The sequence below is a fragment of the Dermacentor silvarum genome, chromosome 7 (assembly GCF_013339745.2).
Source record: "Dermacentor silvarum isolate Dsil-2018 chromosome 7, BIME_Dsil_1.4, whole genome shotgun sequence".
NCBI lineage: Eukaryota > Metazoa > Arthropoda > Arachnida > Ixodida > Ixodidae > Dermacentor > Dermacentor silvarum.
Genome location: NC_051160.1, coordinates 31,454,187 through 31,476,468, shown reverse-complemented (window position 1 = coordinate 31,476,468; position 22,282 = coordinate 31,454,187). Strand labels below are relative to the sequence as shown.

Here is a 22,282-nt window from a genome sequence, read left to right as displayed (position 1 = left end):
TAGGTAGGTATATGGAGTCAATCGGAGAATCGGTGGCTGTGTCGCGCGATGGGGCACGGCTACACGAGTTGAACGTTAACCTTCGGACCAATATCATGGTTCGTCCATTTCCGCGGAATGTGCACCCTGTGCACAATTTAAGGAGGCGGATGGCGAGAGCTAGGGCTTTGTTGCGAGAAGCAAAGGATCAGGAGGAGGAGTCTGCGTTCGTTGACGCGGCATGGATTAATGGGAAAGATGGTTATCCGATGGTGGTGGTAAATGGAAAAGGGAGCGTTCGAAATGCCGCTTCCATTTATACAAAGGATCCGGGGGTTGCTGAGCAGGTGGCTATTGCTTTAGCACTACTTGATTCAAGAAGAGTTTCGGTGTTTAGTGACTCGCGATCTGCGATTAAAGCCTTCTCGAGGGGACTTGTTGCGGAACCGGCTCACAGATTGCTGCAGGGTAGGGATATCACTCCGCATACAGTTACTTGGTTTCCGGCGCACATGGGGTCAGTGGAGAGATCCCCGCGTAACCTCAACGAGGTGGCGCACAGGGAGGCACGAGGATTAGTGTGCCGTGCCCTCCCTGATGGAGCTGGATTTCCCGCTCCTGAGTTCAGGGACCAGATGTTGACCTACAACGAGATCACCAAGCACTATTACTTAGAACGCAGGGCATTCCCCCTGTCACATTCTAAATTAAATAGGCCAAAGGCGGTTACAATGAGGCTTCTGCAGACACGGACGTACCCTAACCCGGTAGTTATGAATAAAATTAATCCGGACTGTGGGGTTTCAGTCTATTACAGTAAGTGTGAAGGTTTGGTCGATTTAGAACACATGCTCTGGCACTGCCCAGCACTGGCCGGTGATGGTTCTCAAAGTGAACGGTGGTGGCAGCGGATGCTGCACAGTGAGGTGCTGGCGGACCAACTCGGGGCAGTCCAGAGGGCCCGTGTGGCGGCAGAGGGGCTCGGCCTCTCTGTCCCGACGTGGGAGCGGCCCGCATCAGTCCCAGACTGATTCCTCAGGACCCAAATAAAGTTATCCATACCATATATACCAAACACATAACCTACGCTAACATAACCTATAGCCAAACCAGGCCGAGTCTCGGAGGTCACTTGTTTGGTCGATAAGGCGAAGGAAAAAGATCACCGCCCAGTACTGCGTACAGATCGTAAACCAGCGAAGCTGAAACGTGCGGCCCCGGTACATTAGTCTTTCTCAATGAATGGCTTACATATTTGTGTTTCTAAATCATGTTACACACACGCTGTTGTCGCATTGCCGCTTGCGCTTCTTCGAAATTTCATAAAAATTAAATATTTCCGTCCCGTAAGGCAATGAATGGCTCATACCTCCTTAAGCAATGGCTCATACCCCCGTAAACATGGCCTCCCCTTTACCACGACAGAAGAGAAGTGAAATTCTACGCTGGGACAGCGCTGGCTGGGATGTTTAACGGCAACGGAGCCAGCTGAGGAAGCAGACGACGAAGCTCGAGCCATTGCTGTTGATGATAGTTTATGCGTACAGGCGACAGACGGACGAATCTGCTAGCTATACAAAGCTTCGCTGCAAAAGCTAAAGCAGTGGCTTCACGGAGAGTTCGCTCGTAAATGCTGGCTACGTGAGGTACTGCTCTCTCCTATAGTATATATTGCCTTCCTCCAAGTTTTTAGCGGCCTATCTACGCGTTGGCTCTTGGGAAGTAGGTCATCCAAGGTTAACGGGCCTTTCGGGTATCCGTTGTGTATCAGTTTGGTTTCTGGTAGCTTTTAGTGACGCCCTCGTCGTCAACGGCTCACACCATTTCATTCACTCTTTACTATGGTCTCCTTCATATACTCGTATACTCTCGGCGGCTAGAAATTACCGCTTTCCTATCGCTACGTGCGCGCGCTTGTTTCATATGTGAGCGTTTAGTTTGCATTTTTTTATCACCTGGCTCTAATATTACCCCATGACGCTCCTGTTTGATTACGTAGACGATACAATAGCGTTGACTGTTGGCATGTTTCCTCTCCAGCAACTTCAGCCTTGACATTGTGGTCGCCATTTCCTCGTTCACAATGATGACCATGATGGAAAAAAAAGGATACTGCTACGCACAGCCACCAACAGTCTACGCCAGCAAGTATACCGATTTCCCAGACCTGGTGGGTATTAGCCACACAAACACTTTCACGCGCGATATGAAGTTAAAGGGTGAGCGTCGACTGCTTAAAGGACGATCGTCGACTGTTTATAGGACGAGCGTCGACTGCTTAAAAGCCGAGTGGCGACTGTTAGCAGCGCCGTAGGAGGGCGTTTTCTGCGTGTCTGCGACGAGACTACCGCTACTCACGCAGTGCCATCTTAGAAGTCTCCGATACGTTTCTGTATGGGTTTCCTAGTGTGGCAGCTGTTTCTGTTATTTAACTGCGACGCTTTCTGTGGAATAACTACTTCACGTATTACAGCAAGTTGCGGACGTCCGGACGTGGATTTACTTGGCGCACTTCTCGGCTTCCTACAGGCAAAGTACACAGACAATATAATTGGTCGCGAGGGCTAGTGATGCACCGTCGCCGCTGATCGCACCAACGTGTCACAGCGCCCGTCTGGTGGTAAATAGTTCCATGTCTTGGACGCGTTTCATGTAATAACGTCCTATTCTGCGACATACGAGCACGAGACCTCATTTAAGACCGGGTTGCACGACGCATACCCCTCTCCTACACGTGTAACGCACTGTATTCGCGAGCGCGAGTAGAACTTAATGGGAAAGTTTCTGCAGCGTTCTTAGCGTTGCCTTGGGTGTAAGAAAAGGTGTATGGACGAGACCAGCGGGTCTTCTCTTCCCGTGTTGCTGTCACCGGCATTAGCCGCACCTACGCTCATCCGAGATGCAGTCGCTATTGTAACAGCGGAGCTCTTGTAGGTCGAGGCTGCGCCGTCCGTCCGTCCGCCGGTGTCACGCAGGTCATGTGACCGGAACAGAATGACAGCCGCGCCGAGGGAAGAGAGGTCACGTGACCAGCAGAGGAAGAAGTCGCTGCCTCTCAACGTTTCAATATATAGGTTCGTGTTGCAGACCTCTATCACATGTGTTTATGCAATAGCATCACGTGCAACACATGCACAAGTAACAGTCGGTGTAACTAACACAGCTTCGCTGTTCGACCATCTTCACGGAGTGGAAAGGTGGTATAATTTTTTTTTCTCCGTATGCCCTTTTTTTTTGCCAGTGCATTTTTTTACGATTGCAAAGAATTGCAGTAACGCATTTTCTTTAAAGCACTTTGCAGCGGTTGCATCCCGTTGAGTTACGTAATCATCGGTGGAGTCGTAACGGTGTTTCTGAAATATAAAAAAATGCGTCTCGTCTAGGGCGGTGGCTACTGAAAGGAAGTGCAGATCAGGATGGCAACAAGCGATAATCTAGGCAAATCTCGTGTCGTTGTCGCGTCGCAAACGCCTTTCCACGGCATATTCGATCGAACGGTCTATGTTCGCGGTGCCGTGTGTGACACTCCACAGCCCTGTAGTCCAAGGCCTTTCACTAACTTATAAAATCTTAACTGGAGAGCCGTTGGGTATAGTCTTCTGCTGTTTCCATCGCTGGTTTCATTTTATTGAGCTCTCTGCGACCCTTTGTCAATTGCGTTCGCACTGCTGTGACAGACGCACAGTATACGTAGATAGTCTAGAATTATAGCGAACGTGCTGTTTTGCAAAACGCAAGGGCCCTCGCGAATTTACCGAATGAGGTGCACGCAGTTGTGTATAAGAAATGACTTTTTTTCTAGGGGTGTGTGAATATGCGACACGCCAAGTTTAGTAATCGCGTGTCTAGCGATCAAGCCAAAGCGAGAACTTGCCAAGTGAACCCGTGTTCATAGAGGCGGCCGTATGAGACTGCCGCAGTCTTTCAGCGTGTTATGCACAGCCGGTTCAGTAGCACGTTCGCACGCTAGCTTGCTGCCGCAGATCAAGAAATAACGCATTGCTGAAAATTAAGCAGTAAGCCCACTTACAGCCAGAAACAGACAATCTTAAACAATTCGTAAAATAAGTCGCAGTGTCGCCCGAAAGGCGAAGCATCGATTGCGATAGCAAATTACTAGACACCTGTACAAAATAAAGATAGTACTTAATCGGCCGTATAAACTTGCAAAAATTCGCTTACTAACTAAATTAACAAGCCTGGTATCAGCGCGCACAGTCAAACATGAACACATCACACTCGATGACCGCGGACACTCGCTGTCAGAAGGCTGGCGTGAGGAAGCGCAACCGCAGTAGCGAGTGAAGCGGCCTTCGTGGTGTCATTCGCTTGAATGCAAACTGAGCGGCGGGAACCCAGAACGCACAAAAGTATGAGCCGTCGGCGCACCTAGACTCTGCCCTTATCACAGACCGCGCGCGGCCGCGCACTCCGCAGTTGGTGATGGAGTGCAACGCAGCCCTCCGCCGGGTACCGTGCGCGCGGCGGAGGACAGCGCGCTTCCTCCCCGCTTCCCTCCCTTGCGCGCGCGAGATTGGTCCACGATCGTCGGCTCCCCACGCACGCTTCCACTCGCACGTACAGCATGCTCACACGAAACATCGCGGTGATGGCGATGGCAAAAATGCGCCCAGAGTGTCATATAATTGCTATCGCAATAAAATGCGAATATTATTCGTCCTTGCTGGAAGACAGAGGGCAGAATTCTTCTGACGACACTCGCGAAGGCTTGCAACTAAACAACGGCCAGCGAGCGGGGGCGCGGCGGAAATTCGCGCAAACACGTTTTTTCACAGGTCAGTGTGGAGGTCTTTCGAAGAGGATAGACAACTTGTCCGTGCCTCCCCCAACCATATATGCACGCACGCCCATATCTGGCATGTGAACTTCGGGACGCCTCTGCGCGTCGCTCCTTGCCAAATACGCAAATGACAGGCACTCTCGCCTCTCCCAATTACGGGAGAAGAGAGTGAAAAACTTCGTTGTATGAAGTTCCCAGGGGCTTCTAGTGCAGGAGTAACGAACACATTATTGAATAGTAAAAGCGCAAACGAAATACCTGCACCTGGCATGATAAACGTGCAGCATCTGTGTACGCACAATGGTCGGCTCCATGGTCGCGGTATTCCCAGGGGGGGGGGGGGGGGGAATACCACCCCCCCCTCACCTCACCTTCCGGACGCCCATGCTGAGGATGATCAGTCGTCGCGCACTGTGCATACAGCTCAGTCAAGGACAAACGGAGCAAAGCGAGTCTTCCTTAATCGTAGTATATACCTCGGCGAGGGCAGATTAAGAGACGCAAAAGTCCACAGATTTCTCTCTCGTGCATCACGCATGCTCACAAGAGTCGCGCAGATACGAGAGAGAAGCCTGTCCATGTATATGGTTCCCTGCCACTACTGAACACTTCTGAAAACGTTCATTCATGCAGTGAAAGAGGCGGTGCACTTACCCTGTAAAGCCATAACGTTACCAGATGGCGCTGCCACCGTCTTCTTCCGTTATGGCTGCAGACGATCGCCTTTTCCCGATTTATTCTGAACGAAATGAATTACCATACGCTTCAATATATTGCAAGCATGCGCCGTTCGATCACGTGATCTACCCGTAAGAGTTTAAAGCTCTCTTAACGGAACATTTTGAACAAATTTGCCCGTCTGCCTGTGGTTATGTGCAGACGAGACATTGGACGCTGATAACCGAAAACATGGATTACGGGAAAGGAAAGACTGTGGTAGGCCTCTCTTTCGAGATGGGAACGTTGATGTACGCGCTGAAGTCCGAAGCGTCCGATGTCGCCTCCAGTGTCTACGGCCAGTGCCTATATTTCGGCATGACTACTAGATCCGCGGTGAGTATCCGTTCTGCGTAGTATTAATCGTGCAAACGAGCATGCGTTTAGCAACGACAAAGGGACCATGATGAAGAATATTAAATTATTCCTAAATAACATATCTGCAATGTGAAACGGGCGCTTCTGCAGGACGCTTTGTGATGCCACAGAAGATGCGAAACCGTAAGGCGGACGGTGACGGCAATCGTGAAAACTGACTACAGCGCCGCCCTCATCTCCGCTCAGTTCCTTGCGCGCGACGGAAGACTGCGCGCTTCCTCCACACTTTCCTCCCTTGCGCGCGCGTGATACCCGAAGTGTCATTTACGCACCGAAGGCGCCTCGTCCTTTTCACGTTATTTTTTACTGCCTTGTGTTTATTTTCTGTAACTTCTTGCATTCTGTTGTACGCCCGGCGGTTTGGGTCACCAAACTTTGGGTACGCAAAATCTAATACCCCAGCCCTAATTCAAACTGGCGCTTTTACGGCATGATTTATACGGTCTACCTTGGTCACAAACATTATTGTTTATTGTTTATTCTCGTCACGATATCATTTAATCTGATCGAAAATGACGCTGAGCGAAAAAAAATGCTAGGAAGAAGCGGAGAGGCACGGCAGATGGACAGGACAGACATCTATTCGTTTACAGCGCATGTGAGAGCATGCATTGTTTATAAGCAAGTTTGGTGAGAAATATTCGCGAATTGTTCATGTAATTCGGATGGATCTATATAAATTCTGCATGCTGTATATCATCAGCATCATCATCAGCCCTATATATATATATATACAGGTCTACAGAAGTGCGATACCGATTGTTCAAGCTGATTTACTGTACCGTCTGTGGCCATAGACGTAGCATTTACTAACCCTTATGCCTTAATTCCTTATTAAAATCGCCAACAGCCCCACGTGCGATACATGCAGCTGGGAAGAGACGCTCGCACGCGTTATCTGTGTCTCCCTGCGCTATAGTGCTGACAGGCAAGTGAGGTTCAGAGTGACAAACCAATTGGAAAATCGACCACTAGCACAACTGAAAGCTCTAGGTCAGTTTTACCTAAGAGCATCCTCCAGAGGGCTTTATTTGCGCTACTAAGATTGCTGCGGTCTACGGGGCTTCACGATAGACATTAAGAAGGCCGCCTCCTACCGCTCTATAGTCTACGCGGTTGGTTTGGGATCGTCTCCCCTTCCCCGTCCCCTTCCACTCTTTTTATCCCCCTGCACCCATCCCCCGCGCAGGGTAGCCAGGCGGAACTACCTCTGGTTAAGCTCCCTGGTTTATTTGTACCTTTTGAGCTCAGCGTCCCTCTATCCTAACATAACTTATCATCATCCCCGGACGCTAGGGCAGCGTATAAAAGACAACACAGACTTCTGCGACCTTACAAAAAGGAACCCAAGCTGTTCCAATCGAGCAGGTCAAAGCTTCGCCCCACACACTTGAAAGATTTGCCCACTCGTAGTACGTAACATGGAACCCATTCATTGCAAATCTAAACTGTGTCCCATTTCATCCTCCCCGTTCAGACTGGGGACGCGTATATCGAAAATCTTGAAGGCGCAGCGCCTTAGCGACCGCGGTTGAGCGCGATTGGCTGAAACGCCGCTGGCGACGCTCTGACGTCACGCCGTGAGAATGATAGCCTTTGCGTGTCACCCACGACAAGTTAGGTTTGGTTTGGTCAAGTTAGGTTACGCTAGGTTAGGTCAGGTCAGCTTAGGTTAGGTTAGCGTAAAAGGCGTTAGGTGGCGCGGCGTACTGTCTCCGAGGTTGCAAAGGGCGTCGCCGGCGCCGTTTCAGCCAATCGCGTTCAATCGCGATTGCTAAGGCGCTGTGCCTTCTAGATTTTAAACATACGCCACCGGGACATTCATGCGTATAATGCTTGTGTATACACCGCTTTCAAGTGGTCCAATAAGCAGCTTGCTTCAGTGGGCGTAACTGACTCTCACACAATAAATTATGTGCGCACAGCAGACCTAACCAGTCTTTACCGCTCTCAGTTCTCGCGGGACACTGTCAAGTATTGCGTACTACGGCTAGTATCGCGATTTTGAAGCACTGGATAAAGAAATGTGCTGCGATGACCTTACATAACCCACGCACTTTAGACTTTGCACGCGCATGAGCCATGACTGATTCTCTCAAAATTGACGTTCCGTTTCAGGTTTGTGGGAAAGCGACAAGCCCTACATTGATAAAGGACCCCTACTTCACTTACGGCTCATTCGTCTCGGATGGAACAAAATCGGACGTCGCCTATGCGGAATATCACACATCAGGTCGAGACAAGGTAGGTAAAATGGGGATGTGCTGGACTTGTACGGGGTATCCCAACTCGAAGAAAACCTATTATCTTCGTGACAATATTGTTTCCAATTAAAATTAAATTATGGAGTTTTACGTGCCACAACTACGATTTCATTATGAGGCCTGCACGCCGTAGTTGGAGACTCCGGAAAATTTGGACAACCTGGGGTTCTTTAAAGTGCACCTAAATCTAAGTGCACGGGTGTTTTCGCATTTTGCCCCCATCGAAATGCGGCCGCCGTGGCCGGGATTCAATCCCGCGACCTCGTGCTTAGTAGCCCAACACCACAGCCACTAAGCAACCACGGCGGGTATATTGTTTCCAGTACAGTGGAGTAGCCGCCAGTAATTTTTTTCATCACTGAGATTTAATCAGGCAATTAACTATCAAAGTCGGAAAGAGAAAATTGTAGAGCAACTACAAACTCTCGATACAGCTTTTTGTTGCTCAATGCGCGTTACGTAAAAGTGCTTTTCCGAGCGTGAAAGAAGCCTGCGAATACACGCAAAGTAAACACACTTTTATGTAGTGAAAGTGGTGAAAAGCAACTGGGCCACAGGGCCGGACGCGAACCCACATCTTCGCATTACGCGAGTAATTACAAATTAAGCGAACGCCGAGCCGTTTTATTCACTCGAAACTGTCACTGTCTGGAGTACTTATGTCTGCGTACTAGAACTAACACTGGGTGTGTTAGCCAGCGCCACCACTCACGGCTGTGGCAGTGAAAGTAGAACGTCCTATCCACCGCAGGTGTCACGTAGCAAGTGAACATTTTCAATGCAGGCAACTGGTAAATAAACCCGCACATGCTACCTGAAGGCGCCGCGGTAGTTCTCGCTGCATCGCATGCGTAATGCCAAGACCTGCGTTCATATCCCACCTACGGCCAGTTTTTTTATCTTGTTTCAAATGCATTCAGTTATCATTTGTTTAATTCAGTTAAGAACTAAAAGTAATTTCCGCTATGCGGTTCTTCGTGTTTTTGTTCGCTTCTTATGATCTCACTAACAAAAATTTGGGCCCCTCGGTTCCCCTTCTCGTCGTTCATTATTCAGGGTGTTACAGCGAACACTTTACAAAATTTTTAAAGGTTGCTTGTGGCAGATAACACAATTCTAGTTCATGAGCTGGTCTACTCGAAGAGGCAGACATTACTAGCAAAAAAATGCATAATCGACTAATTAACAAAAAATCACGAATTAGTATTTCAGCTAATTACCTTATGGCCCATATTGCAATTTACAAATTCTAACACTAGAACGCCTTCGCCGACTGCGTTGTTTTTTTGTGTGTGTGTGTGTGTGTTTGTGTGCGTGTGTGTTTGTGTGCGTGTGCGTGTGCGTGCGTGCGTGCGTGCGTGCGCGCGTGCGTGCGCGCGATTTTCTTTTTTTTTCCTTCCCCCCCCCCTTTTTTTATACTTATTTTTCTTTCTCTCCTGCCGAATCTCTTTACCCCTCCCCCGGTACAGGGTAGCCAACCGGAGGTAATCTCTGGTTAACCTCCCTGTCTTTCCTTTACCTTTTTTTTTTCTCTCTCTCTCTACAAATTCTAGCCGTAGATGCGGATTCACTTGGAACGAATTTTCAGGATGACACCAATTTTTTTAGATATTGTTTCTCAAACATTGCGGAGCAATGCATTGACGTTCCAGTTACCTTTGTGCTTCAACGCATAAAACGTTTTGTTAAGAACGGAACTGGAACGCCAACGCATTTCTCCGCCAAGTTCGGGAATTTATATTTCAAAACTGGTGTCCAAATTATGAAGTGTCAATGCGAAAATTGTAGAGCAACATGAGAAATTGCTGGCTCTCCCGTAATCGAGAGTAGATGTAAGCATGAAAGTACTACCATGTGGCGTCTTTTGCTGCCTGTGGTGCCGCCGCCTTCAAACGCGTTTCTTCAAGCAACAGTCCAGCGCGCTCGGCGTCTGCCGCCACTTTTTCTTCTTGTCGCATCGAAGTGGTCGGCTTTAGGTCTCCTGTATCTGCCTTTTGAACACCGTTACAGCTTGAGTGATATTGTGAAGAAACATGAGGAAGAACTCGGAAGAAATATTTTTAGAAACTCGTTTGGAGTGTAACTAGCGTATGTAATGCGGCCCTGGTTGACCGGATGATCTCGTTTTGTTCTCGACACTTGCCGGCACGTTCTCGATTTGAGTGCCCGGATAACGGCTCTGGCTGTTGGTTCAATGTCATTTGAAGGTCGCCGACAACGGGAGCTAAAATCATTTCATGCTTTCTGTTGCGCAATACGTGCTACATAAAAGAGCGTGAAAAAAGCTCGCGATTACACGGATGTCTGCTAGAGATATCTTCTCTCGAAATTGTTCTTAACCAAAAAAAAAACAATGATAATTTGACGTGTACCTTCACTAATGCGGACGTACATGTGTTCCATGCACGCAGTGGCAAAAAGCCCGCCGGGCACTTGCGAAACCTCGGCGCCGTCTGGCAATGCTGTTCTACAACGTGCACCTGGAGGACATCAAAAGGACATGCAGCGCCGAACCTTTCAAAGTCCTTACCTATACTTGCGAGGCCTTAAAGGGTGCAGGGAACTGCAATTAAACAGGCATAGCCGGGCGGCTATAGTCGATCGACGGATATAGTGTCATTAAACGCTATGCGCCAGACAGTATACATGTATTTCTACGTGGTAGCGCTGCGGCGTGGTCTCGTGCGCATTCTTTTCGACAACGCCGTCTTGAACGACTGCGGTCTTAAACGACTGAGCCTATCGGGGACCTGGGTATATTGTAACCACTTCTAGAAAGAAACGGTCGGTTACGCGACTTGTAGACTGACTGTGGTGTGATGTGAGCATGACAGTGGTGTGAAATAACTCGCCATGCCGCGAATACGTAGCAATAGTCGGCAGATGAGGCTAAATAACACATTGCCAAGTTTCGCCCCGAAGCGTCGATTTCCATAGCAATTATAGTGGCACATGCGAAAAAGCAAACATCAGCACTTCTTACTCGATGACCGCGGACGCAAGCTATCAAAACGCTGACGTGAGGAAGAGCGGCAGCAGCGGCGAGCGAATCGCCCTTCGTGTTGCCTGTCGCTTCAACGCGAACTAAGCGTCGAGAACGGAGCGCGCTCGAAACCGTCGGTCCTCGGCGTGCCTAGACTCTGCACCCAACGCAGATGGATTCTAAGATAGGGCCAGCACGGCCCCGCTCAGCGGCGCCATATGCAACAGCCAGCGGAGTAACACAGTCCTTCCCCTCCCCCCTTGCTGCCTCGCGCGCGATGGAAGACTGCGCGCTTCCTCCCCGCCTTTCTCCCTAGCATGCGCGAGGGCTAGTCTCGAACAGCAAGGCACTTCCCTTCGTGTTGTTTCGTTCTTCTCATTCTTGTATATCTCCATGGTCTTTTTACGGAGAAGCTGTTAAGGGCTAGTTCCCACAGGATCGTGTCCGCGTGTCGAAAAAACTATCATCATCAGGATTTCGGCTCCATGTGCGTGGCGGTTTCCCGCCGGTTGTGCTTTAGCACAGGTGTCAAAACGGATGGCTAACATGACCGATGACATCATCACATGCTCGTCAGTTACGTCACGATTAACGATAATAACATCGCGTGTGGCGCATACCCGCATATCCAATGCGGGTATGAGCCAGGGACAAGAAGTAAAGAAGGAAGAAAAGAGAAAAAAAAATTATCAATATCAGCTGGAATATCTCGCCCACTCCCGCTCCTGAGCCGACGAGAACAGGAGCGGGAGTGATGTCAGAGGATCCTTACGTTGCCGTGCAGTGTGCCGCGGCTATGAACGCTGGGCTCGTACGCTAGTCAATGACGATGGGGCGGACTTGGCGCAGCAATCTCATTACTTGGCCATCGCGCAGGGTGAAGACGCCGGTGTCCTTGCGCTTTGACGAATTCGCCGAATACGCTCAATATGATCAATGATAATATATAAATTCACTATAGCAATATTCACTACAGCAGCCCACCATAGTCACAGCTTCGCTAGCTTCCATCTTCACAGTAGTGGAAGGGCTCTGATTATAACTTGAAAGTTTCCATAACAGCGCCTGAACAAAAATAGCCTGAGGCTGTTGATAACGCCGCCACCATGTTCTCGAAAATGAACCAGAAGTGATCAAAATGGATTGCGAACGGGAGCGACGTGCATCGTAAAGCTTCATGAAAGTCAGGACAGTAAGTTGCTCAAATGTGGAATCAAGCAGAATAATTCTAGCCTCCAGTTAAAACGCACTGTAAGCCACAGATCTCGGCAGCTCGAGACCCAGACGCAGAGCTTGCCTTTCCAGTAGTTTTGAACGTCACAGCGTGTATGCTGCATATCGTAAAAAACTCTGCCGAATTCGAGAATAGGGCGGACGCTTATAAATCATCAGCGAGGCAGCCCTACGCATAACTGCGCTTTTACTTCGGAATCGACGCAACATCAATATTGCATGCTTTGCTTTACTATAGAATATAGTTTAGACAAACATCATTGTAAAATTTGGCATAAGATACTCATGTCCCTCGATAAGGAGAAAATGTACTGTAGTGTAGTGTGTGTATTGTGATGAACTGGGCCAGAAGATAACAAAATATGAAATAAATATGCAGAAAAAACGCCTCTCGTCTATTTGTATGGTTTCAGTAGAGTTTACCCTTCACGACGTCTCTCGCTCACATATTCCTTTGCTGTGCCGTCTTTCTCATTCCGCAGTCATCGCATGCTCGTCGTCGGGCCATCCCGCTATCGTCGTACTGTGTTCGTCACACCGTCGTAGTAAGACCGTCGTCGTCAGTACTTTGTTATTTCAATGCCGTCACGCCATCGCCCTATAATCGTGGTCGTGACTCCAACGTCAGCAAGGTTTCAAGCAGGGCTATTTGGTGCGCCATCGATTTATTCCTCTGGTTGGCGCAGTTATTCATCCTTGTCAATTTTAACGCGACAGCGTTAAAGGTCCCGTGTCTTAGAATATCCGGCGTCGGCGTGCGATGTCGGCGTGCAATGTTGGCGGGTGGCGGAGAAAATCCTCTCCAACCGCCCCGGCCACGCAGGCCCTTCACGCGGTGCAAAGTTTTGGCCAACAAAAATTGAATTTCTCACAGTGAAATCCGTCACAAAAATGGTAAAGTACGACTTCACCATTCGGCGTCAGATTTTAATTTGAATGTACGAGGAAATCTAACTCTGCTACGAGGAAACTTGAACACAAACCCTTTTCCAGCATTTTTTTCCACCAAACCTACGGCCGCGCGTTCAGGTTCTTTACTTGCGAAAATCATATCCATATGGCGCTCGCATCCTAGGCAGGTCAAATTGGAACTCCGTCTGCTAATTCGTTTTGGACACGCGCACGCGTCGGGGAAATAGCAAACAATTATTAAAATGATAAAGAAAAGGTGCTAGGGCTTTCACATTTTAATATAAGACCACTTACATTGTCCCTGGAAAAACGTCTTTCGAGCAATGCATTTCTGTTTAAAAGTGAAGCCGACTTTTAGGGGATCGGTGTAAGCTTGGTCTTTTTAAGCTGCTTTCCCGCGTTCAGTGTTGCAGTGAATGACGCCTACTTGCCCTTGGAAACACTCGCTTACTAAATTAACAAGCATGGTGTCAGCACACACATGCAAACATGAACACAACACATTCGATGAGCGCGGAGACTCGCTGTCAAAACGCTGAAAAGCAGGTAGCGCGGCACAGCAGCGAGCAACGTGACCTTTGTGCTGTCTATCGCTTCAACGTAAACTAAGCGGCGAGAACGCAGCACGCACAAAGGTATAAGCCGTCGAAACGCATGACTCCGCCCTCAACGCACATTGCTTTCGAGCCCGCGTCCGCAGAATACGCAGTTGCTTCCAGAGTACAACGCCGCAGCCCTCCCCGCAGAAACTAAAGCGCCACAGAAGCCGGCGCACTTCCTTCCCGCTTTCCTCCCTTGCGCGTCCGATTCAGCCGCGATCGTCGGCTCCCCTAGCCCGCTTTCACACGCACATACAGAATGCGCGGCACACAGAATGCGGTGCCGCGGTGTTACCGCCCTTGGACTTTACAAGGAACATCACGGCGACGGAAAAAATGTGCCTGGAGTGTCCATAAAATTGCTATCGCAATAAAACGAAAAATTCGTGCATAACATTCCGTTCGCCTTCGAATATTCGCGCACCTCTACAGAACAATCTCTAAACCCGCACATCCCAATTGCCGACTTACGATGCCTTAACAGTAACCTGGATACCCGTTCTTGGCGGAGTTACGTACTTGTAAACTGTGTGCTTGAAAGCATACTCCGTTTCACTAGTTCTCTGAAGCACTGTGGAAGCTACAGGCTTATTCGACCAATAAGGGGGGACGAACACGTCCTAAAGGTGCCCTTCCGCGCCCTGTCGTCTGCTCGCGGCGGCTGCTGCAGCGCAGGCAGCGACAGCAGCTGTTGATAGCAGCGGTAGAAAATTCGTTCCGCGTTCGCTCTGACACCCAAAAGGCGTAAGTCTTCAAGATATTTCGAGATGCAGAGAAGGAGGGTTACAGAGACGGTGGAAGCGGGGGGTTGAGAAGGAGTACTCGGCTAGTGTGTCGCCCTAAGGCTCCTCTGTGTCACCCGGGATGGTGGCGCCATCTCTTGATCCCTCTTGTAACATCCACTTATACCTGCGCGCTCCCCGATATTCGTAAGCGAGCGTTTTCCTAATTAGAATTCGTGCACGTTTACTGCACTGTTTTCGGCATGCTCAACATCAACTTACTCGTTCCTTTTGTGTAAAAGAGCAGCTTTGGATGATACCGCACAAGCTAGTCTACGGACGCCATTCTTTGCGAAGTACGAAGCCCTACCCAGGAGCGAATTCTCCGCGGTGTTGTCTACACGTATAAGTTTAGCCACTGTCAAATCAATTGCTCGTACTTTTAAATTTGCGAATTAGTCTGTACATTTTCTTTTTCTCTCTGCACGTTTTCAAACAAGCGGTCAACTCTTAGTATCGTAGTGCCTCAAAAAAATTAAATTATGGGGTTTTACGTGTCAAAACCACGATTTGATTATGAGGCACGCCGTAGTGGGGGACTCTGGAAAATTTAGACCGCCTGGGTACAGTAACCTGAAGAGCTTTGGAAGCGCACAGGAAACTTTAGAAATGGTGAAAATCTAAGTACACTGGTGTTTTCGCATTTCGCCCCCATCGAAATGCGGCCGCTGTGGCCGGTCGTAGTGCCTCAAATTATTTATAAGGGAACTAAGCAAAATCGTGCAATAAAGAGTCCTGCGACCTACAGAGAAGCGTCCAAGTAAACACCTGCCAACAAGACCACTTTTGAATTATCTTTAGTCGCCCAAGTTCCGAACTGTGGCACATCTCGCTCAGACTCGCTGCCGAAGAATCTGCGCTCGCAGAACGCGTAGCCTTAGCTCGGCTGCACGTAACTACTAAAACAGAGTATACCCAACTTTCAGCAATTTCATACAAACTAAGACGCTGAAGTCAAGACTTTGCCTTCAACAGTTAGTAGAATTTAGATTTGTCTCATAAATGCATCCAATTTCTTACAAATCGGCTCAACAGTTGTCTAATGAAAGCGTTTGCGTGTTTCACATATATCTGAAAAGGAGAAATAAGAGACTGCGCCGTGCAGTCTCTTAAACCGGAGCAGCCTCAACACTGTCAAAGACCCATACATTGGTTTCCACATTGAAAAAGAAGTGCACCGGGTGCAATGATGTCATAAACTTTATTCGTAAATCATCTCTCTTGACAGAAGTGCAAGCAAAACGTAAGTGCAAGTCACATCAGTTGCACACTGCTTCCTCGTCACACGTGCACACAGAGGAAGGCTTCCACAACCATCTCCTGACAGTCGTACAGGTTTTGAGCGTTCAACGACACATCTGAGGCATGTTGTCAGCTTACTCAGTGCCACCCCTGCCGGCTACATAATGAGGGGTGCCGTCCTCGGCGCCAGTGCATCTTTGATACGTGCAAGTCCAACACCAAATGACAATGGAGCAGTCCTGTCGCATCAGACACTAGCCTGTGCAAAAGAAACTTGATCTGGGACAGCAGGCATTTCTCTTTTAAAAATTTTAATGTTGCTAATGCAGCATGTGCCAGAATCGACTGCCACTGTGATGCACCACTTATCTGAAATTAGGAAGTTTTTGGAAGCAGCAGACCCAAAGTAAGCGGATGCTGCATGCAATACACACAAGTTAACCTTAGCCAGCTTTGGGTTTTGTGCATGCGCAGTTCCACTTGCAATCCAGAATGACATAGTCCCCCTTGCATATCCTAGCCACTCGTGTCCGCCATTCACTAAAGCTCTCTAGCAGTACCACACGCCAGCCTCCGAGATGCCTGTGAAAAGGAAAGCCATTCTGGGAGCAGCAGGTGCAATCGTTTTTTAAAAATCACATGGTCTTTATGGTATGCACCAGAATTGCCACTGCAATCACCACACACGACATTGGCGAGTTTTCAGAAATGGCAGACCCACCATTATCGGATGCTATCCATAATCCACATAAAATGCCCCAAGTCAGCATTGGGTTTTGCACATGATCAGTTTGACTGGCGATACTTTTTGATACAACAAGGTCCCCTTTCATATCCTAGCCGCTTGCACTTGCCATTCTCCTAAAACCCCCTCGAAGTGAAACACACCACGCGCTCAGTTCACACTGTTGCACTGACCTGCTTGAGATGAAACATACTTTAATTTGACGCTTCATTTTGAACAGAAGTGATTACATCCTATGGGGAACACTGTTTACAGCAATATAAGGTAAACTACCGGCAGTTCAAACAACAGACTGAGAAAATTATTCAGTTTTAGATTTACAGCTAGCTGACTAAAATTCGTGGTAAAAGAATGCAAACAAAAAAGGGATGCATATGAGCAAAATATCTAGAAGACAAATTTTTTTTTTCTGACATGTTCAGTGCATGTCCTGACTGATGAAGCCTGAAAAGCTTTGGAAGCGCACAGGAAATTTTAGGAATAGTGAAAATTTCAAACTTGGTATCTGAGTCGCCATCTCAAAGGACTTTCCACTAATATCTGGCAAACCTATCGACTCATTAAGAGGAAGGAATGATGTCATGATATAGCATTGTTTTTTCAGAATTTCACATAAAATTTTCTCTGCACGCTTAATGTGAACTCGCAAATACTGAGCAGATTCTGGCTACTTGTGTATGTTACATTAAATAAATTACAAGTGAAATGCAGTGCCTTATAATGATATATTTGTGAAAATATGTTAGGTCACTGTCCATGCAACTCCTACAGCATAATTTGTAAAGCATGGATGTTACTTTAAAACATATTAAAGAATGATGTGCTATCCATGCAAAACGAGCATTTTGTATCTGCCTTTTTTACATGTATATTTGCAAGCCTTCAAGGTACTCTTACAATACTTCGAACTGTTTTTATTGCTGCAATTTTTCACAGCAGATTCGTGACCAGTGTTAAAGGATTTCGACAACTGTTTCAATGGGGCCCATTGTAGAAAAACATATGGCAACATTGGTCTATTTAAGCTATCAGCACTGTGAACAGAACGACGGGGCAAGTTTGGGTTTATAGAATGCACAGGCCTTGTTGACCGCATCTGGGCATGCCAAGTCCCTTGTCTCCGCTACTTCCAAAAACTCTCACGCATCAATGCGACCACCATTTCCGGCGCGCTCTCCGACCCTTCTAAGCAGCAGCCGACTGTGCTGGATGGCCCTGACTCGTCACAAAATGCACAGGAGGTCGTCCTCAATTCTGTCCAGGAGCAGACACTCTTCGTCGTGAGTACCTTGTGACTCGCGCAACACCGGTCCTGCAGCGTTGCGCGAAAAAATAAAGCAAGGGAGGAGAATAGGAGATGGTGAAACAAGCTCCTGCTCTCTCTCTCTCTTGCACTCTCTTTCAAAGAGAGGATAGTCACAGAGAGAGAAAAACGAAAAGGAATACGATCCGGGGGACGCGAAAGAAGAAAAGAAAGCCTCTGCAAGACCCAAGTGGCGCACTGTGCCCCACCAATGTAAAACCAACATCGGGCCTACATTGGCGGCATAGCCCGAAATTGGCCCGGTCTGGTGTTTACATTGGCTTAGCTTTCACAGCTACGTTAAGAGCATTTGAATACTGCAGCCCTCTTAAATGCTTCCCTTCGTTTGCGCAAACCGGCACTCTCGCGCCTGACCAGTGACGGGAGCCCGCAGGAGGGACAACGAGAAAGGCATCGACACGCAATTCTTCGGCCACTTCTGCCTCTCGGAAGTGTCTTACCTACTAGTGTATGGCACCTGGCCAAAGTTATGTACAGTCACTGTATACGTTATATTTATAATATATATAATATTTATATATATGTATGTATACATACACAGTCCTAGCCCCCCCCCCCCCCATGTTGCGGGGTGCAATCAGAAGCACACACGACACAAAAAAAACTTGACCGCGCAAAGTATGCAGCAGAATCCATTAAACGACTCAGAATGAGTGCACTGTGCGTCACACGCTCTGCGGGAAAGAGAAAAAAAATTAAAACAGGGAGGAGGCAACGATACGAAATGCCAAGACTATACGAAGTGCCAACCAGAAGTGGCACTTCTTTACCAGAAGGCAAAGGCTGTGTGCCTTCCTGCTACTTGGATATTATTCCACACACTTGCCCAAAGTGTCCGTGAAATGTACACGTGCACACATGCATTCGTGTGCTTGTATTTCACATGAAACCTAATAGAAGGTTTTTCAACAAAGCCTTGCTTCCAGACATAAGTTGAACATGAGAAATGCTGCAGGTCATTATTTTAGTTTTCACCGGCACATCAACAAAGATACAGGACTACAGAGTCCAAGCTGACACTTAGCGCAGCAGTCTATGTCATTGGAGCGCATTGAACTGCAAAGCTTTATCTCGACTGGCCGATGCATGGTTGGTTATCAACGATTCTAATTTGGCGCCACTATTCCAACCAACCTGCCAGCTCTGGAGACATCACTAAAAATATAACATAAAACGTGCACCACATGGGAAGGCACTTGAAAAAAAATTCGAGTGACAAGTTCACCTTTTTTCTTTACGCACTCACTCGCAAACAATAACATAAGGCAAGTGGCTTTATCGGTACAGATATGCAAACAGAAGGGGTGAGGACTTAAAAAAAAGAAAAAAAGTCAGCCTGGAAGACTGCCCACATCCGCACGCACTTCAGACACACGCGCAGCAGTGATCAACTGATCATAGACTAAGGCACGTAAAACTGCGGGTTCACACATCTCAAAACGTGACGCGCACAAATTGCGATGACAATGCAACAATGGCGCAATCAGCAAAGAATCAAAGGAGAGACGAGTAATATTCACACTTGGGATCAAAAAAATAAGGCGGGCCAAGTTTCCAACGTCACAGTTAAAAGCCAGAGCCTTCGGTTCACATTCGGCCAGTTCAGATGGCCGGAAGGAGAGTTTGTCATCGCTGAACTGCATCCACACGACGAATGACTCCGCAAACAACTGTTCTACAGACAATGATTCCACAGCCCGTCCGGCTGTGAAGAGCATACAAATGACGGATGAGACAAGCAAATGACTGCACCAGAAAGTGGCCGCTGTCCCCTTCGGATCTATTATCGTAGTGCACTGTTTGGCCGTTAGTTCCTAACTGATGTTTGTATATTCTTTAGAGTCGTGCCATGACACTTCGACAGCAAAGTATTTCTGACTATTCGGCGCTGCTTCCGAGATTTTTCAATTTCGATGCCTTAGGCCTAACAAGAGAAGCTGCACTAGTTGTACATGGCCTCCAAGATTTGGCAGCACGCCCAGCAAGCCACTGGCTTTGCGCAATCTCAGAGGCCATAAATTACGAATGTTTACGTTTTGTAGAGGTGGCGCCACAACTAAATTTTGTTAACTCAAACTCTGGGTTGGCTGGCTTCGACGATGGCTGCCGTTTTCCTTTTTATTTGTTTAATTGGATGACAGGTACCTTTTTCTCTCAAAAACTGTCTTGGTGAAAGGACACTGCTTGTTGGTAGGAAAGCATTTTAGGTAAAATCCGCATCGTTCAACTGGCAGAATCCGGATGCGAGTAATGGCTCGGCATTTCACGTCTGTGTGCACTACTACCCAACGATAACCAATGGCAATCCGTGAAGTGCAGTCACATGATGTGCTGTCCGGCATGAAAAACGCGCATTCGTTCTGTCGTGTGGACCCACGATACAACAGCCGGAGGCAATGGTAAAAAAACAAAGAAATAAAAGATAGCAGCTAGATGCCGTCAACAAACTAAAGATCAACTGAGCAAGGGGCAACAATGAAGAAAATGATGGCAGGGAGGAAAATGACATGCCCACAAACACACACACTCGCACATGCAGTTGTCTCATGATAAAAGTTACTGTCTCATAAGAACAGCGTTGTAAACACTAGGGAGCAAGAGGCAGGTGATGATTGAAGGAAAAAAAAAAAAGCAAACAACCAACAGTGGCACCAACAGAAAGTCTGTAGTGCCGGCAACGTCAACAAAGAACTTTGGCTGCGACCAGAGGCGATGTGGAGGAAGAGAAATATGAAGACGGTCTTCACAGAAGGTCGTGCGCTAACAAGAAACAAAATAAGGTGGGGGAGCGACAAGCTTGATGAGGCCACGGATTGGCACGATGACAGACAATCGTTCCCGCCATGTTTCCAGCACAGGTCGCAAACAGTGGTGCCTAAAATGGAGGCATGCCATCTGCAAAGAAAAAGAAAGCATGACACTGGTCAAGCCGCTGCAAGCATCAAGGTCAAGCCGCTGCTCACTAAACCTTGCCAGTCCGTAATGCCACTAGTTTCTTTTCACCACTGGCATACAAACGGAAACAGCAAAGGATTAATTTCCCGCAATACCCTTAGACATCCCAGACATTCTATTAGCCCGTATCCTATTTACAAACAATAATGAGCGATGACTTCACTGCACTGTTCGTCTTCATAAATTACAGTCGCATCTCGTGAACTTGAACATGCTTAATTCAAACTTCCGGTTTATTCGAACTGACGCTGTGGTCCCGTCAAAGTTATGTGTATTCCAATGGGCGAAAACGCCCGGTAATTCGAACGCAAAAGCATTTGCGATGGTTAATTCATCATACTGCGCACCTGACAATGCTCTCAGCAGCGCGCCAAATCAAGTGGCGGCGCCTCCGACCGGCACTGCTCCAAAAAGCTTAGGCGAGACCCCTCAACGCCACGCGGAGAAAAAAGAGAGAGAGAGAACCGCGGCGGAAATTTCACTCTCTCAAATGGCAAGGTCGCCGTTTCTGCGTCGCGCCAGAACACTCGTGTACGTGCGGACGTCTCAGTCAACGGTGCGGCGCCGAGGCAAGCAATGGCGGTGGCCAAGTCCGGCCAACGAAACTGCCCACGCCGGCCAACGCCTCGCTTCAACGGCAGAAACTGAAACTTCAGGGAGCGGACTAAGCTGGCGCCGGGCCAGCGGCGGGTGCGCACGGAGACAGTCGAAGGTGAAGGAGCTACAAGGGAGTAGAGAGGGAGCACGAGGAGAGCCATCGAAGCCACTACCACCGAAGCGACGGGGTTGCCGAGGCCAAATCCACTTCCCTGCCGCCCTCCTCCCTCACCTTCGACGGTCCCCGCGCGCGCCCATCGCCATGCTGGCGCTGCCCGCTCCCTGAAGTTTCTTTTCTGCTGTTATCGGGAAGCGAGCGTTGGCCGACGTGGGCAGTTTCGTAGCCCTCGCTCGCTATGTGCTTGCGCACCGTGTTATTTCAGACTCGCACCGTTCGTACGTTGTGTTATGGTGCTCTAATACTTCAAAAACAGGTCCTTCCTTTAATTCGAACTTCTTTTAAATCGAACAAATTTTCGGGCCCCTTCGAGTCCGAATTATCCTGGATTCGACTGTAGTTTTGTTAGAAAAAAAATTAGGCAGTTTCACCTAAAAACGAAGCATCGAACGAAATAGCGATGGCGATGCGGTGCTTATTTGGCACATCCGAACAACACTCAACAGCCAAAGGTGTACTAGTGTGCCGGCCCACCATGCCGTTTAGAGGCCGCAAACAGCTTGAAAACCCATCAAGCACGATCCTTGCCGTGCACGGAACCGCACCGCATCTCTCCATTGCCCCAAAGAAATGCACTATGCAGTGAAGCTCAC

The 22,282-nt window shown here is 48.3% G+C and overlaps 2 protein-coding genes across 5 annotated transcripts in view; one reads left to right on the top strand and one right to left on the bottom strand.

The window, feature by feature from the left end:
* The first annotated feature begins 5,670 nt into the window (after positions 1-5,670).
* Positions 5,671-10,770, top strand: LOC125946496 (uncharacterized). The gene is made up of 3 exons (XM_049670007.1): positions 5,671-5,833; positions 7,994-8,119; positions 10,551-10,770. The coding sequence occupies exons 1-3, from the start codon at positions 5,690-5,692 to the stop codon at positions 10,710-10,712; spliced, it is 432 nt and encodes a 143-aa protein (XP_049525964.1). The 5' UTR covers positions 5,671-5,689; the 3' UTR covers positions 10,713-10,770.
* Positions 10,771-15,830: 5,060 nt separating this feature from the next.
* Positions 15,831-22,282, bottom strand: part of LOC119457877 (protein Smaug homolog 2) — a 135,004-nt gene continuing 128,552 nt past the window's right edge. For all 4 annotated transcript variants that reach the window (XM_037719638.2, XM_049670504.1, XM_037719637.2 and 1 more), the window contains one exon: positions 15,831-20,854. In XM_037719638.2, coding sequence (XP_037575566.1) covers positions 20,835-20,854 — 20 coding nt within the window. In that variant the 3' untranslated portion in view covers positions 15,831-20,834. The remainder of the gene's footprint in view (positions 20,855-22,282) is intronic.

Bases quoted from the DNA above. Each gene is read 5' to 3' on its own strand.
- LOC125946496 (XM_049670007.1), top strand. From the start codon at position 5,690: ATGGATTACGGGAAAGGAAAGACTGTGGTAGGCCTCTCTTTCGAGATG. The intron at 5,834-7,993 runs GTGAGTATCCGT...GTTCCGTTTCAG, and splicing joins GCATGACTACTAGATCCGCG to GTTTGTGGGAAAGCGACAAG. The intron at 8,120-10,550 runs GTAGGTAAAATG...CCATGCACGCAG, and splicing joins ACACATCAGGTCGAGACAAG to TGGCAAAAAGCCCGCCGGGC.